Source organism: Puntigrus tetrazona, chromosome 4, assembly GCF_018831695.1.
Source record: "Puntigrus tetrazona isolate hp1 chromosome 4, ASM1883169v1, whole genome shotgun sequence".
In the NCBI taxonomy this organism is placed as follows: domain Eukaryota; kingdom Metazoa; phylum Chordata; class Actinopteri; order Cypriniformes; family Cyprinidae; genus Puntigrus; species Puntigrus tetrazona.
Genome location: NC_056702.1, coordinates 19745478 through 19755641, shown reverse-complemented (window position 1 = coordinate 19755641; position 10164 = coordinate 19745478). Strand labels below are relative to the sequence as shown.

General features: G+C 38.8%; 2 protein-coding genes across 3 annotated transcripts; one reads left to right on the top strand and one right to left on the bottom strand.

Annotated features, from left to right (window-relative positions):
- Nucleotides 1-1518: 1518 nt before the first annotated feature.
- LOC122342256 (serine/threonine-protein kinase pim-2-like) lies at nt 1519-3228 on the top strand. Its single transcript, XM_043236060.1, has 7 exons — nt 1519-1576; nt 1690-1748; nt 1790-1943; nt 2310-2404; nt 2521-2571; nt 2734-3115; nt 3197-3228. The coding sequence occupies exons 1-7, from the start codon at nt 1519-1521 to the stop codon at nt 3226-3228; spliced, it is 831 nt and encodes a 276-aa protein (XP_043091995.1).
- A 2339-nt stretch (nt 3229-5567) lies between these two features.
- On the bottom strand, nt 5568-9908 carry LOC122343071. 2 transcript variants are annotated; one of them, XM_043237387.1, is made up of 8 exons: nt 9851-9908; nt 8571-8900; nt 8176-8475; nt 7856-7918; nt 6297-6374; nt 6078-6119; nt 5890-5970; nt 5568-5813 (listed from the first exon to the last, which is right to left on the bottom strand). In XM_043237387.1, the coding sequence occupies exons 1-8, from the start codon at nt 9906-9908 to the stop codon at nt 5758-5760; spliced, it is 1008 nt and encodes a 335-aa protein (XP_043093322.1). In that variant the 3' UTR covers nt 5568-5757. The 2 variants fall into 2 exon arrangements, with proteins under 2 accessions (XP_043093322.1, XP_043093323.1); XM_043237388.1 differs by lacking the exon at nt 7856-7918.
- Nucleotides 9909-10164: the final 256 nt, after the last annotated feature.

Below are 10164 nucleotides of genomic sequence, written 5' to 3'. Positions count from 1 at the left end.
TCATCACATCTTCTTGAGTCGACCAGAGAAGATCATCTTCAGGCACCTGCAGGGAATGATGCATCTGAGAAAAAACAGGGACACGTAAAAAAAAATAAATACGATCCTTATAACATAGAAAGGTTGAATTTAAATAAAGTGACCTCTAATTAAGTACAAATACAAATTATAGACCAAGGAAACAATGCTATAATAAACATTGTAGGAATAAGCGAAAAATACAAATATTTAGGTACAGTAAATAAATTAGACGCACCAAAAATTACTAGAATGTATATTCAATATTTATTATTAATGAGTGACAAAATGCTTAAAGTATCAAATAATAAGTCAAACTTTCAAATGGCTTCTGGACATCAAAATCTCCAATTTAATTTAGCGTTAGCAAAACAATTTCCGTTAATCATCACGATATAAACCTAACAAACCCCTCAGATTTGTCGCGGAAAAATTATTATTTTGAAAATTATGAACTGCTCTTCGTTAAATCGTTATAAAACTGTGATATTATTCGAAATATTAACGTTATACACTATAAGACATTACCGTGTCCCAGGAAGTTCACGCGCCCGATACCCGTTTAGGCACGGACGTTACGTTCGCACGTGCAGCGTGTTTAAGTCACAATATACTTTTATACTAATATATTTAATATATGAATGGAGCCGGCTGTGAAATTCAAGCACGCGCCTGTTTAGAACGGTTCAAAACAAAACAAGAAGCGCGGGCGGGCGGTCTCGTGACATCGAGGTATGACGTCACAAACCACGCGTTCGAATTCGAACTTTTGAATCGCATTTCTTGCGCGAAAGTGTAGAGTATCGACGGATGGTTGTTCTCACCGAATGCTTCAGTCGATAAACATTGTACTGACACGAACTCCTTTTGGTTTATAATATAATCAAACAGTGTTTTATGGAGTTTAGTGAAGTTGAGAGAGAAAGAGTGGAGATGATCGGTCTTACTTCAGACGTGATGTCTGACTCTGTCAGCATTAAAGAGACAGCTGACAAAAAGCCTGTCAAGGCAACAACAACAAGAGATTCAGGAGCGTTGGCTCAGATAATGCAGGACCCGTGAAGTTTTGTCCTTCAAACGATGTGGAGAACAGCCCAACAGGTGAGCTGGTTATTGTAGGTGCATTTATTAACATCACTTTCTTTCCCAGAACTCGAATCTGTAGTCAGAGATCTGTAGGTTACCCTCGATTTTTCTTTATTTTAGAAAAACCTGCAAAAGGAAAGAAGATGAAAGGAGCCCGTGCTGTCTTTCGGAGAGTATGGAAGGCTGTAAAGCGCCCTTTCCTTTGCTGTGATCCAAACCGAGTGGTGAATATTACACCACAGCCGGATCAAGATGATTCAGAGCTGACGCCTGTCCGAGTCCTCCCAGAATCGCACCGACGGCCAACACAGATCCTGAGCCGGTGTGTCTGCCAGGCCAGGTCAGTGAAGATGTCTGTGAAGAGTCGTCGTGTGTGCCAGGTCCTCCAGGAGCGAGCAAATACCTGACGTAGAAATGGCCGATCCCGAGTCATCACCTGTGGCAGATCCCTCCTGTTCTGATCTGGGTGATGGTGAGTCTTAGTTACTTTAGGTTTCTGTTATTTCTACCATCTGTTGTCTATTACCACGCACTGCTGTAATTCACTGCATGTAACTTTTGTTGTATTATTTATCTCCATTTTAGAAAAGCCTAAAAAGCAGAGAAAGGGGAAAGCGGTCCGCAAGTGCTCATCAGGAGATTCCGTGAGGCAGTAAAGCACCTCCTCCTCTGTCGTGACTCGAAGATTGTCCAGGGTTCGACGCCACAGGTGGATCCAGACAGTGATGAGGACTTAGCAGATTGTCCCCTTTCTTTTGAGTTTGAGCCAAGCTGTCAGACCAGTTCTGACCAGGGCTATGAAGCTCTCCAGTCCCCCCCCCCACCTGTGCAAGAGGCCAGTGCAAATCCAGCCACTCCAGCCACTCCAGCCAATCCAGCCACTCCAGCCAATCCAGCCAATCCAGCCAATCCAGCCACTCCAGCCAATCCAGCCAATCCAGCCACTCCAGCCAATCCAGCCACTCCAGCCACCCAGCCACTCCAGCCAATCCAGCCACTCCAGCCAGTCCACCCAATCCAGCCACTCCAGCCAATCCAGCCACTCCAGCCAATCCAGCCAATCCAGCGTTGTCGCATGAGCCGGATTCTTCGGATTTGGGAATCAATCTGCAATCCGTGAATCATTATTACCTATATTTCTCTGCTTTAAATCAGAATTCAGACTGTAAATCTGGTACTGTAACTTCTTCCTATCTGTTTTTCAGGTAGAGCACCTGTCTTTTTATTGGGAGATCTTCTAGGACACGGAAGTTATGGCAAGGTGTATGAGGCAACCTACCTATTTGGTGACAAAACGACGGTAAAGCAATTTTATTGACTTGTATCATCATTTTGCTTCAGATGTAGAGATGTGTGTCCACTGTCGAGATCCTTTGGTGTGTTTGGAGAAATTAACTTAATTTTTGCCATTCACAGGTTGCCGTGAAGTACATCCGCAAGCGCCAGACTGACCATTATCTTCATCTTGTAAGTTGACAAATCTAAGGATTGAGTGACTATTGCTGTAAATACCTGTAGCTAACATAAAGCAGAAATGAAATAGACAACAGAGATTTAAGTGCAAATCTAAGCAGAATGATGTTCATCGTCCAAGTAGTGAACCGTTTTTTTCTCTCTTGCTCTCTCTAGGCTGGTCATTCCAAACCCGTGCTTGCAGAAGTGGCAATGTTGCTCAGGTTGGGAAAACCTCCATTATGCCCCAACGTCATCAAATTGTACGAATGGACTGAGAAAAAGACGAGCTTCGTGCTCATCATGGAGTTCCCTAAACCTTGCTGTACCTTGAATGAGTACATCGAGTGCTCGGAGCCCATCAATGAACGGGAAGCATGCTGGTTAATCGGTCAGTTAATCCAAGCTTTGAAACACTGCGTCGACCGAAGGGTCTTCCACGGCGACATCCACACGGGGAACATCCTAGTGACTCCCACTACTTTGGAGCTCAAGCTAATTGACTTTGGCTGCGCTCAACTGATCCACCGCGGGGGCAATCTCAGCAGTCAATATCAAGGTGTGTTTTGTGTTACATTGATCACGGTGTTGCCTTTTTGATAACGCAATAGTTCGATGCTAAAAAACGTTTCTCTTGCAGGAGCACAGCTGTACACCCCACCGAGGTCATGAAGGATTCCACGCCCACGCCGGCCCGGCGTATGTCTGGGCTGTGGGCATGATTCTCTTCCGAATCCTGCATGGATATCTGCCCTTTAAAAGCAAAGACAAAATACTGCGTAACTACACTCCCGTGAAACAGACTTTATCCTCAGGTAAACTGAACAGAGACCTCTTTACTCTTGGTGTAGCAAGTAACATGTGTAAAGACCCGATTATTTAATTTGGTACATTTGAAAAGTATGACTAACCTGCGCTCTCCTCTGAAAACTTTACAGAATGCCGTGGCCTGATTTACCAGTGTTTGACCCGCAATCCAGCTGACAGACCGATGCTACAGCATCTAGAAGAGCACAGGTGGTTTTACCAACTAGACAGCGGATCCTGTGCGCCAACCGGACAACGAAAGGAAGCGTAACACATTAAGTAGGTCTTAAGTTGTCTTTATCTTTAACTTTATCTGCAAAGTTCATTGTTAAACACAGGCACGCTGTATAAGGGGGTATGGAGATTCATGCGATCAAAAGTATGTGACCCTGGACTTAAGTCTTAAGTCGCTAGGGTATATTTATAGCACTAGCCAAAAATACGTCTCAATAATTTTTGCCGTCATTTGACGTTAAGTAAAGATCACGCTCCGTGAAGATATTTAGTATATTTCCTATTGTAAATATATTAAAACATAGTTTTTGAGTAATACGCATTGCTAAGAACTTCAGTTGGAAAACTTTCTCAATATTGAGATTTTTTACATTCCAGATTTTCAAATGTTTTGTCCTATCCCAACATTCAACTTTATGACTGGCTTTGTGGTCCATGGTCACGCATAGGAATGAAAAGAGAATAATAAAATTCACAAAAGATGTTCCTCACAAGCTCAATGAAACCTCTTTCACAATCTCCATCTCCTATTATTGAGCCTATTATTTATGGTTTATATTTTAGAAAAGTCTTCAAAAGTGATGAAGGGGGTTTGGAGAGTGGTGAAGGTTGCACTGGTTTCACTCCGGTATCGCTCACACCACGATTCTAAGGCAAATCCACCCAGAATTGTGGTGATACAATGTCAGTAAGTAAGGATTCACATTTAATCGAAAAAGTCGTGGAAAGTGAGAGGACATGGAGGAACAGGTGTTTTCTCTTACCCTTCGAGACGTGACATAGTAAAACGGTATTGTTTCATTATTTATCAATCATTGTTGTACGTCAATTTCAAATAATTCATGCACTTGGACAATCAGATGTTCAGCTTTTGACTTCTTCAGTTTTCTGAGTCAGCGTCGAAAAGATTAATCTGAATATTTCATTCATACTAAGTCTTTCAAAGTTTTAAAAACCTAAATGCACATTATTTGTAATTGGTTTTTGAACTTTTTTATTATCTATGTCTACTTTTAGGATTTGGACAGAAGTCTTCACCTCAGTCCAGTGGAGGAAGGTCAAGACGATTCTAGGAGCCTGATGATGGAGGGGGTCCCTGAGGCGGAAAATATTTATATGATATCAAATAAAAACATGTTAAATATGACATAATGTTGCCATAACCTTCATTTATTAACTTAATCCCATGCTAGAAACATTTTTTTTCATAAAAGGTATACTATAATAATAAAGGTATAATAAAAGGTATATTATTTTTATGGAGACTGTAATAATGGCAGTTTTAAGCATAGAATGGAACTTCTTGAAAAATCTTTCAACACTTTAACAATGAAAATAAATAAACACCCTACAGTTTAGGATATTCAATAATGCAAATATGAGACACACTGTACTTGATATTTATTTATATACAATTCCTTTTAAATTGACAAGCAAATACATTTGTGATCTAAAAACAACTTAAACATCTTTAGTCCACACTTATTTTCTATGTTTTATCTTAAGACTAACATGTTACTTAATATTTAGTTGTATGCAAAACATTCAACATTTAAAAAATAAAATTATTAAATTTTTAAATAATAAAAAATATCATTATAAAATAATATTAATATAAAATAACATAAAAACTAAATAAAATATAACAAAAATGATATAAAAATATAAATAATCAGTAATATTTAAAAAAGTCAGAAGGATTGCTTCAGAATTTATATTTTAAAGAAAACCAGTTTGAAGGGAGCGCTTTTTTATATCCCACATATGAAATATAATTCAGCAAGAAACTGCAATACCAGGTTTTTAAACATAGATGGCGACAGAAGCAAAACCTTTGAACCGTAGCTTTAACAAGAAATCATGCTGAAGTATGTTGATGCGGAATACAATTATTTCAGTATTTTCCTATTTAGGGTTAAGAGGAAACAAAGCATTTGTAAATATCTGCAGCATATATTGTGAATAAAAACTGGATCAATAAAACACTTAAATTTAATTTATTTTAAATATAAAAATACATTTTTGCGTAAATAATCGCACATGTATCGGTTTATTTAATATTTAAAGCATTCTGTAAAATAAAAAGCGCTGTAAAAATAACACCGAAAGCTGTATGCGTATATCTACAAATATGAAAATAAGTAGTATTATGAGAGTACGTTATTGTAATACTGTAGGCATCTCTATTTCCTCTGGGTGGCGAGAGATCTTCCTGCCTGCAAAAGAAATACAATAGTATTAATGACCTTTTTAACGTGTAAATAAAGAGATTCGGTGACGTTCAGAACTCACCAGCTCTTTTAACACAGCTGATCTGAAGAAGAACGACAGTAGGAGCAACGAACACTGCGATCTCAACAATAATCACAATGACTGCAGGAAAGATGCGAGAAAAATAGCTAGAGTATGGAGCAACGGACCATATCAAACCCTTGAAAAATTCAGTGATGGTTTCGGGTGCAAGCAAAGCCATTTCGTACCTCTGAATAACGTATACGTCTTACACGCGCTATCAGCTGCATCTGTGGATCACATTAGATCAGTTCAAACGTGCTGAGATGTGAACAAGCCATGCATAGCTGAAGCCATCTCAGTGGATCCACTGGTATGTTGTACATTGAGATGCAAAACCATAGTCATGAAGATTATTTTTAAAAAAAGAGACTTGAGATGCTGAGTAAGTGTCAGGGATCACGCACCTTGAGCTGCTGGTTTAGTTTGTCTTGGTTTCTTCTCGGAGCTGCTGACTGGAATCGGTTTTGTTGAATCGACTGCAGCTGCAGAAGATGAACGTTTATAATCAACACAATCTGGAGTACAATCTTGAGGAAAAAGTGAATGATTTATATTATATTCTGTAAAAAGCTTTATTGTGTAATCATTTTGAAACGACTAAAGCACATGTGTCAAACTCACGGCCCGCGGGCCACATCCGGCCCGCCTTGCAATCATATCTGGCCCGCAAGATCATTTTACATTATCGTTATTCATGGCCCATCGATATGAAGCGCTGTTAACGCAATACTGCACAGAACTACAGATCCCATAATGCAACGCTTCAGCTGCCTTGCCGCTTACTTTCGCGTCAATTAAGTCTAGCTATTACGAAGCTATTAAGATATTACGAAGATAGCCGTTAGTCGAAGATACCCCTCACGATGCTGAAGAGAAAAGTTGATTCTGAAAACAGAGCCTTTAATAACCGATGGGACGGGTAAACCCGTGTGTCTCATTTGTGGAGCTAATTCAATATAAGATGGCACTTTGAGACAAAACACAAGGATAACCTGAAAGACCTGGATTCAGAGCAAGTAATGTTGAACCAAGTCAGCACAAATGTGTTCCCCAAAACGAACTGAGCACACTACGCGCTGAGTTCGCACAGCGTTTTAGTGACTTTGAAGCACAAAAAAAGAGTTTTGAGTTGCTTCGCAACCATTTGCCGTCGATGTTGAAACTGCACCTGCGCAGATTCAGATGGAACTGATTGAGCTGCAGTGTAATGGGACACTGAAGGCAAAGTACGACACTGTTCATTCACTCCATCCCTACATCAATGCCTCAGCTCCGTCTTCATGCGGCTCGAAGCTTGTGCACGTTTGGGAGCACATATCTGTGTGAGAAGCTCTTCTCAGTGATGAAGGTGAACAAAACAGCACACAGAAGTCGTCTCACTGATGAGCACCTGCTGTCCATCCTGAGAATCTCCACAACACAGGACTTTACACCAAACTTGTTGCCAAAAAAAGATGCCAGGTATCCGGCTGCGGTCAGAGCATATAATCAGATCAGAGTCATAAGAGCAAAGAAAACGGAATGATTTGAATTGGTATTGTTGAAAAGCACACATTTTATGTACATTTCAGGTTTTGTAGCATGTTCATATTTCTAACTTGTATAATTTCGACAGGAGATATTTTTAAGGAGAGCAAAATCTTTTGGGATATTTAAGTTTATTTTTTTTATATATATACATTGACATAGGAGCAAAGGAATTTGAATGTTATATTTAACAAGATGTTTTTATGAAGAGCAAAAATTAAATAGAAGTAATTTAAGGTTTACGTTTGTTTCAGCATAATAACATTTAGTTTTAGTGTGTTAAATAAATGTTTATCCTGTTCGCCCGCGACCTAAAGTGTGTTTTGAATTTTGGCCCTTGTACAACTGAGTTTGACATCCCTGGACTAAAGGGTGTACTATGGTCGTGACTCGTGTATAAACCAGACACTGATGTTGTGAGTCAGTGATGGTGCACCTGGTCGTGTAGTTTGTCTTGGTTTATTCTTGACTGGGAGCGGTTTTGTTGAATCGACTGCAGCTGCAAGAAGATGAACGTTTATCATCGACACACTGTTAAACATTCATTTTATCATCCTTGATAAACTCACATGAAATATAGTTTGCGTTGAATTATCACGGGATGAGAGTTATTTCTGTACAACATTAAGTTGTTTATGCCTAATTTTTAAGAGTAAAAAGCTGCAGCATGTATCTCTTTAGTTAGTCCTCAATTAACTACATTATTAATCCTCATGTTGTGTTTGTGAAATCCATTGGGTTTGGTTTTCTTTTTACCTGAATACTTGACAGTATACGTGACCGAGGTCTTCGGTTGATTTCTCTGAGTAACCTCACATCTCCACTCTCTGTTGAGATCTTCATTCTGGAGTTTTGTAGTCAGAGAGATGTTACAGTGTTCTGAGGAGAATGAGATCTGATATCTGGAGTCTGTCTGTAGATTCACACCAAACTGATTCACCCAGATCAGCTGAACTTCATCACGGACCAAAGAATCACAAGAGATTAGATCACAATACAACTGACAGGAGAGAGTCACAGAGCTGCCTGGACTGATCTGAGAGGAGGATGAAGTGACTGAAAGACAAAATAAAACAGAAATCATTGACACTGAACGTGTGAGATTAAACGTAAAGAAAGGATTTAATCATACAACTTAAAGAAACACTCACCATGAAGAAAATGCAGATAAACGCGTGAATCATTTCCTTGTTGTTCATTCTTTCCTTGTTTTCCAGTCACAAATTGCCGGCAGATGTAAGATCCATGATCTTCTTTCGTGACTTTAGTGATGTTCAGAGAGCAGTCAGAGCCCAGACTCAGTCTCTCAGATCTCTCTATGTCTTTCTTCTTTTTTCCTCCATAAATCAGTTCAACTGTCCCTGATTGTTTGCTATACATCCATGCAGTTGATGTACAGCCAAAAAGAGCATTATTACAGGGCAGACTGACATTTTCACCAGAACTGCAGAACACATGAGTATCACGCGCTCCACCGGTACCTAAATGATGATAATAATTATTAAAGCTTGAATAAACATTCGGCAAAAGTTGTCTTGAGAAAGCAGTGGTTTAAAATGCTTGTAGTTTGAATGTGTTGATGTGAAGAAGTTTGAAAGTAGAATAAACAATAGACGGATAAATAGTCGCTATGTGATAGACCCGGGGTGGTTGCTAGGGTGTTGCCATGTGTTTCTAGGGTACTCAGGGTGCTTGCTAGGGTATTCTGGGAGGTTGCTATGTGATAGATAGATAGCTGGATAGATTTCAGACATTTTCTTGATGAATAATCTGTAAATACAATCTTTTTGTCTCATGTTTTCAGTTCAGGGTAGTTGCAGAAAGAAACGAAGAAATCAGGGTTAACAAAAAATTGATTAAATGAAAAAAAAACACCCTGTGCTTGCAAAGATGAGTAATTTATGATGATTTTTATTTTCAAAAATCCTTATGAATGCAGATCGAGTGAGAACCATATATATATCTATAAATATATATAAAATTTACTGGGACCACATTATATTACAGAACAGATGCACTGATGTATTTGTAGCACACTTGAAACTGTCTTTCATACAATAGTGCACTCAAGTGGTAACTAATTACGTTTTTAAAAACAAAGTATGTTAAAAGTGCATTTTAGTTCATGTTCATGGTGCAGAGTTGAGTACACTTAGATGATCTTAAGTTCATCTTAAGAAGTACTAAACTTTTTTTTTGCATGTCATATAATCTGCTTTCTGGTATACTTCATAGTTTAGAGACTTTAGAGAGTTTCAAATGTACAATTCTAAACAAGCAATAAATAATAAAACGGTATTTACATCACTTGAATTTCATCAAAATTTCATTGTGCCGAGTTAAGCTTCAGAAATCAAACTAAATTGTTTAAATAGACCGTTGTTCAAATCGTGCATCTTTTATGGTAAAGATAATAAAGAGATTTCTTCACCTGTGAGAAGTGCAGAGAGAACGAGTCCCAGCAGACACATCTGACTCTTATCAGCCATTTTCTCTTACTGTCCAAATAATTGCATCTCTTCCTTTAAACGCCGCCAGCTCCTCCTCCAGACTTTAAGATCCTATTTAAGATCGCCCACACTATACCGATGAATTACTTTTCTGCTCATCAGTTAATCTGAGGCGGTTAACACTTATTGTAGTTTGAATTTAATTGTAGAATTGAGACTTTGAAGAGCTATTTGTTTGCTTCATTGCGAGGTTTTCAGTCAGCCAAATGCTGCCTTTAGATAAGCGTGACGTACA

Coding starts and splice junctions, on each gene's coding strand:
- LOC122342256 (XM_043236060.1), top strand. CDS start 1,519: ATGGCCGATCCCGAGTCATCACCTGTGGCAGATCCCTCCTGTTCTGAT. Junction 1,577..1,689: donor CTGTTCTGATCTGGGTGATG/GTGAGTCTTAGT, acceptor TCTCCATTTTAG/AAAAGCCTAAAAAGCAGAGA. Junction 3,116..3,196: donor TCTCAGCAGTCAATATCAAG/GTGTGTTTTGTG, acceptor TTTCTCTTGCAG/GAGCACAGCTGTACACCCCA.
- LOC122343071 (XM_043237387.1), bottom strand. CDS start 9,908: ATGGCTGATAAGAGTCAGATGTGTCTGCTGGGACTCGTTCTCTCTGCA. Junction 8,476..8,570: donor TTATCTGCATTTTCTTCATG/GTGAGTGTTTCT, acceptor TTTGTCTTTCAG/TCACTTCATCCTCCTCTCAG. Junction 6,375..7,855: donor AAGACAAACTACACGACCAG/GTGCACCATCAC, acceptor CATCTTCTGCAG/CTGCAGTCGATTCAACAAAA.